The 6,868-nt window shown below is 38.2% G+C and overlaps 1 protein-coding gene across 1 annotated transcript in view; it reads right to left on the bottom strand.

Annotated features, from left to right (window-relative positions):
* crlf1b (cytokine receptor-like factor 1b) overlaps nucleotides 1–6,868 on the bottom strand; it is a 26,513-nt gene that overhangs the window by 14,962 nt on the left and 4,683 nt on the right. Inside the window, exons 2-5 of the mRNA XM_015037747.1 lie at nucleotides 5,563–5,723; nucleotides 3,666–3,944; nucleotides 2,436–2,565; nucleotides 2,142–2,314 (exon numbers count right to left, since the gene is read on the bottom strand). Of these exons, the coding sequence (XP_014893233.1) occupies nucleotides 2,142–2,314; nucleotides 2,436–2,565; nucleotides 3,666–3,944; nucleotides 5,563–5,620 (640 nt within the window). The 5' untranslated portion in view covers nucleotides 5,621–5,723. The remainder of the gene's footprint in view (nucleotides 1–2,141; nucleotides 2,315–2,435; nucleotides 2,566–3,665; nucleotides 3,945–5,562; nucleotides 5,724–6,868) is intronic.

Here is a 6,868-nt window from a genome sequence, read left to right as displayed (position 1 = left end):
CCCCCCCCCCTGGGCCCCCGGAAAGGAAAGGGGGGGAAAAAAGGGAAAAAAAAAGGAAAAAAAAAAAAAAAAAAAAAAAAAAAAAAAACTCTAACTGACGCATTAGGAAACACTGAGGAGGAACATCGTGCAATATCCATAATGTGTGTCTTTTTTTATTTTTTACATTCTTTACAGAAATAAATATAGGCTGTCTGAGTTTAGCTGATGTTGAGCTTCAATAAACCAAGAAACCTTAAAGACAGAACCCCACTTCCTACAGCTCCTCTCATGCTTTCTGCACAAATGAAGACAAAAAAAAGAAGATCTAATTAAGGGACTGTTTCATGTTTAATCAAGTTAAGTAGTAAAAGGAAGCAGATCTTTACTGTGTTATCCCAGGTCTAAGGTTATCTTCAACCCTACCTGAAAATCTAGGGTTTTCAGAAAGACAAGATGTGGCAGTCAGGTGGCATGATGTTGTGGACTTTGGCTCTGCTCAGCCGGCGTTTCCTGTGTGAGCATGATGTTCCTCATTAAGACACAACACGGGCCTGCGATGAAATAATTCAGCCGCTTCGAAGGAGAGGAAACCAGAGGAAATACGAACAAGATAACAGGACAGGAGACAAAGCTGATTTATGAACCTATTAAATATCCGTTTGTAAACTTCTGCTCGACACATAAGGTATGTTTATTCTAATCAGAAGGACAAATGAAATCCACACTTTTTGCTTTTCTAGTCTTTGCTGTATCATAACGCAGCAGACGAATCCTCCATTTTGACCCCAAGAAGCTTACAACGACCTCCAGGGTACTCTGCAGTCTGCAGAGAGGATGCAGAGTCTCCAGGTATCAAACACGGCTTAGGAGAATGTGGTGTTTGCAGAAGGTTAGGGGACTACATTATATTAGTGCTTTAGTGTTACGGCTCTAAACCTAAAACCTCAGAAGTCGTTAACTGGGAGGCATCTGCTGAGTCGATACTTTTACAACAAAACTTCTGAGAGTGTCGCACGCTGGGAATTATTCTTCCTGCCTGACTGGAGTGTTGTTATTTATTGGCAGGAGATCTGAACAGCTGAGGAGAAAATAACTAAGCAATAAATAAAGTGGATAGGGGCAAGTGTTCAGACACCTTTGAATTTCTTTCTCTTGGTTTCATTGCAGCCGTCTGCTAAAGCCAAAAAAAAGTTCATATTATTTCCCATGAATGTACACTGAGCGTCCCATCTTGACAGAAAAGAGAAAAAAAAACATAGAAATTTTTGTAAATTATATATAAAGAAAAATCTGGAATATCACCTGGTCATAAGTATTCAAACCCTTTGCAGTGGCATTCATATTTAACTGTTTTTTTATTTTATTTTGGCAAATGGCTGCAGTGAAACAAAGAATGAAAAATTTAAGGAAGTCTGAATATTTTTCCGTACCCACTGTAAGGGTAAGATACACTACCACGCAAAGTGTTTGCCCCCTTTAAAGATGAGATTACCAAACTAATTTTAATACCAGATCATTTATGAAGGGGAGGGAAAAAAATGTCCTCATTAAAGCCTGAATTGACTATGATGAACCACAAATGCTTAGTTTAATTTTAATAGTCACACTCAGACAGGCCTATCGAAATGAAGTCACGATACAACCTGACTGATAACATGAAGCAGGCCAAAGGGAAAGATTAGAAAATCATCTTCCAGTGAACCACAGTGAGAGCCTTTATGTTGAAATAGAGAAAACAGAATAATAATTGTTCTCAGAAGTGGCCATCCTACAAAAATTTCCATAGGAGTGCATAAAAAAACTAATCCAGGAGGTCAGAAAAAACCTAAGAACAGCATCTGAAGGACTGCAGATTGAACAAAATGAAAGAGACTAGCTGGAGCCAAGGTGAAACCCAAAAGAGACCTTTTACAAACAACCTCTTGATGTTTGAAACAACTTTTGAGACAAATATTCTGCGGACTGAAGAAAGAAAACTCTCTGAAGTTTTCGTTCTTCAAAGAAAGAAGAAAACTTGGGCCGCTTCCTTCAACAACATTTTTGAAACTTCACCATCTTTAGTCACTTTATGACGTTCTTATCGTATTCAGCTGCTGTGTCTCCATGTACCGATCATTCCCGCCCCCATGACATGAAGGCTAAAGAGTTTCCTTACTGACCTACATCCAGGACGTCGAGCGAGCTGATGTCGGAGGCAGCTGAGCCCAGCTGATTGGTTGCCTCCACCCAGATCTCATACGGCGTGAAGAGAGCGATTTTTGACGAGATGCGACAAGCGTGACCCTTCTTCTCTGAGCTGTAATTTTCACACTCGTTTTCTCTCCCATGCCACCTGAACACAAAACAACGGCAAGTCATTTGCTCTGGAGAATCACCGTCTACCAGCTTGTGACTCATAAAGACTGATAAACGATGCAAATCAGACATTTTATCTAAGAGAGGTGCTGCCTCACCTCAGTTTGTACTTCAGGGTGTATTTGGTTGGGATGTGGGTCTCTCCTTGCCCACCGACGCTCCACCTGCAGCTCAAGTCCTTTGCGTTGTGGGACCAGCATGTTAAATTTACCGGCTTCTCTGGAGGCACTGGGATGTAATTAAAGTAGCAGAATTAGGTTTAAGCAATCCAAAAAATAAAAATAAAATAAAAATAACTAAGTGTGTTCAAACATGTCTATAATGACCTCCTTTTGACTTTTAAAAAAAGCAAAAAAAGAAGGACGTTGAAAATTGTTACTGTTGTTAAAGGGGCCAAGAGGTCAAACATTTCAGGTGAAGTGTTACACTTATTTCGAACAGTTAAGGTTTTCATATTTTCCATGTCAATACAATCTTACGCCTACAGTTAGAGTGGCGCATAAAGCTGTCCGTGTGCTAAGCTGCAAACTAATTTCATTTAAAGTCAAACACAATGATGGACTTTTTTTTATCAACGGAGTCCAGTCCTTGTAACTTCAAACTCGTATTTAAGATGATTTGTGCCAATGTTTTCCGGATTTCTCGTTCCATCAAAAGTGGCCTTGAAATGCAGCATCGGTCGTGCTCTATAGTCAAACCAAACATCTTCCGAGAGGCAATTTCTTTGACTCAAATTTAAACCAAATGCAAGCAAGATTTGTAAGTTTGGATTTGAGGAAGTTGTCTCGATTCAAATAAATATTTTACTTCTATTTAAATGCAGAAACTCAAAGCAAGTAGGCCCAAATATCTGAAAATAGCTGCGACTGTCGTTGCAACAAGTTGTCAAGTTGGACGGACAGATGTTTTAAAAACAATTCTCGAGCTGAGTCGTATTGGACAGACAGAAAATCTGATCACTAATTTTCAAGTCACCTTCCCGGTCCATGCCGAAAATAAGTATCACCACAGCATGATGCAGCCACCACCGTCATTCACAGTGAGAATGGTGCATAGTTTTCATGGACTTCTTTTGCTTTGTTTTCTCTCATACTTTTCTTCTGGCCTCTTAATGTGAAATAGACAACGAATATTTAACACTAGATTGCATTTGGTCACAGAGAGATTTAAATTTTGAACCGTGTCTTAGTTTCCTTCCACTTTGTGATTATACAACGTTTTGTGTTGGTCTGTTGCGTAAAATTCTGAGAAAAGCATACAAGTTTGCTTTTCAATGAAACGTTACAAAATGTGCAAGAGTTCGAGGAAGACCAAGTCTCTATACACACTTCCCACATGGAGACAAGAACCAGCGAGGACCCGTCCGTCTGCTCCGTGACACATCAGGTTGTCTCCGGACTTCTGCTGGGAGCCGTTCAGGCTGCGGAGCTCAACGCTCAGGATGTCGGAGGACACGACGCCGTAGGCGCTGCTGGGCAGGCGGACTCCGTTCAGAGTCCAGTACAAGGAGCTGGCGTGGAGACCCAGCTCCGGGCTGAGCCTGCAGGAGGCCGTCAAACCAGAGCCGATTCTCAGGACGGGATCCTGAGGGGAGATGACGGCAACATCTGGATGAAGGAAGCACAGCGCGCAAGCTTTTAGGCTGAGCTACTTTTTAAAACGCTTTCTACGTGAGCAAGACTTGACCCTGAGTAAATTAGACAATACAAAATAGTTTCATCTGTATATTTACAGTAGGTCTGGATATTTAGAGAATTTTCTTTGTAAAAAGTAGTGCCTAATGTTGCATAAGACCTTGTAGAATAAGTTGATAGACTTATGAGCAGATGTAAAACAGTTTAGATTTATTATGAAAAAGATAAATCTTTTATGATTACTTATATGTCAACAAATGCTTCAAGGAACTTTCAGTTTTGTTATCAGCGCCTTTGTATTTCTGCTTCTCAAAATAGGAAATAAATGACATTAAGTTCACATAAAGCTTTATAAATTAGAGAAATCATAAGGTAGCTTCTCACTTGGCCACATTCAGGCAAATGGAAATTCAGCAGCATTTTAGAAAAAAAAACAAAAAAAACATTTAGAGTAAACTACACACCAAACCTAAATACTACATTATTTTAAGCTATTCTTTGGTGTTGATTAGTTCTCAGTAAACCTTTCATTATTAGCAATTAGTTTAAAGGGTTACAGGCTTTTTGTCTGTAGTGTGTCATTAGTTTCAGTGTTTTTAATGAGAGGCATCCTAAGGAGACACGGCCACGTTTTAAGAGATCATTCATATTAGTAAAAATGTTTTGACTGGTTTTTTCTCTTTAATCTCTAGAGATTGCAGTCACACCACCCCACAACAAAGCAGGAGCTCAGATCTTATTTACATATTCAGCTCATGACGAAGAAGATATATGGACCCACAGCAGTTACTCAAAAAGATTCCTCAGATTTTTCAGTAAAAAGTGTTTTGCATTGTTTTTCCCCAACACCAGCCAGAACCACCTGTAAAACATAAAGATTGCTTCCCTGATTGATGTCCATGGAAAACTCTTTGTTGACTTTTAAATAATGTATCTGGGTTTTATTTACCGGTCTTCAGATTTGTGACGGTTGTTAACTTTTTCATGTGTCTCTACACTTTTAAAATCTGGTCATAACAATAAAAATACTGATAATAACAACTAATTCAAGCTAAGAATAAGACGGTTGTGTGCCAGGTTGAGTACAAATATTGGAAAAGATTTAGATTTTGTATGAAAAATGCAAATAGGTCATTGCTCAGTCAATAATTAAATCTTTCTTTCTTAAAATATTTCTTCATTACTGTAAGTAGAAGATTTTATCAGGATAAATTACACTGTTTTATATTTTTGCGCTGTACAACTTTTTTTGAATTTCATTTCGACATAGATGAATTGTGGTTAAAATGTTATCCTTTGTAATCTATTAGTTTCAAGAAACCCCCCAAAATTAAATTAAAATAAGACAGCTTGCTCCACTGGCCACGCAAAATAAAGTTGCACATTCGACTCAGTGTTTATTTACCTTTTCTATGTAAAGTAGTGCATGTGATAGCTACTATATGTGATGCAGTATGTGATAATGAAACAAATAAAAACAATGAAGTGGTAGAAACAACATCAGAAATGTTTATCTTTTGAAGCGTAGTTCTGTCCGTCAGCGTGGATCAAAGTTCGGGGCAAGAAGAGATGCAAACGACCGATCCCTTACGTGTTGAGGAGAGCAGCACGTCTGGAGCGAGGAGCAGCAGAATCATGAAGAAAATCATAGTTTGCGAGCTGCTTCTCTTCTGTCTTCCTGCGTCTGTCTCTTCGTCCCTCGCCGGACGGACGAAGCGGAGGGAGGACCTGTCCAGCTTCCCAGTTTGAATTCTTGTGACAAAGAAAAATAACTGCTTACAATCCGAGAAGCACAAGTTGTACCTCGTTACGTCTCCAGCTGCTGCAACGCTTAGGTTGGGTTTCCTCCTCCTCCGACTCAGATCTTTAGTGTTTCCAAGCCTGTTCCCTCCCAAACACTCACTCACACACGCCTTCACATACACACACACCCTCAGATGGTAAAACAAGTCCTTGGCATAGAGAATGACAACCAATTCAGGAAAATGAAACAAAACATTTTGATGCATTTGTTGACATAAATGTTTCTTCAGAACTCGCTGCTCATTTTCTGTTGGGATTCAATTCACAGGTCATCATTTTGAAATTACAAAAAATAAAATAAAAAAAATCTGCTAATTTAAATTTTGGATAAGGAAAATGTAGTAAAGTATTAATTGTGATTCATGTGGGTTCCTTTTCTCATAAGAAATTTGCTTAAACACAGAAATATGTGTTTTATGCGTCTTAAATCAAAATGTTCTACATTGGTATGGTAACACATAGTTCAATGTAATTTAGAGAAAAGTTGTTTTTTAGTTCAAATATCCAAGAGTTCACACACTAACTCAAACATAAACCAATTTGAGAGGAACCTTTACTTAAACCGGAACCTCTGACACACCAATTTCTTGGTTAATTTGTGGGAAACTCCTGGGAAAATCAAGGTATCCACATATTTTGCCATTAATTCATAATCTTTCTAACTCGGTGTTTCCAAGTCTTGGTTATTACTCTGCTTTCCATGTCTTATGTGTTTTTTCTGCCTTCAGTTGATGGGCCTCCAACTACGTTATTTCAAATGTGCGTAGAGAAGAAGAACAAACTGTGGTTTTCCAAAACAAAGCAGATTAAGTTATTAATTGAATCTAAAGTGCCTATAAATGTGTTTGTGTAAAGATGTTGGATCCCATTAATGCACTTTTGACCTGGGAGAGGCTTCTGCCTCCATGGTTAGATTAGGCAATTATAAGCAATGGATGGATGGATTACTAACAGCATATCACCGCAGTTAAACAATATAGGATAATTCAAGCATTTAGCTCAGATTTGTGCAAATATATTTAAATATAAATATAAATATTAAATATAATATATTTATATATATATTAAATATAATATATTTATATATATATTAA

This window comes from Poecilia latipinna, unplaced genomic scaffold, assembly GCF_001443285.1.
Source record: "Poecilia latipinna isolate Pla-1442-1.1 unplaced genomic scaffold, P_latipinna-1.0 Scaffold418, whole genome shotgun sequence".
NCBI classification, from domain to species: Eukaryota; Metazoa; Chordata; class Actinopteri; order Cyprinodontiformes; family Poeciliidae; genus Poecilia; species Poecilia latipinna.
The sequence above is the reverse complement of the archived record's forward strand: the minus strand, read 5'-3'. Positions and strand labels throughout refer to the sequence as shown.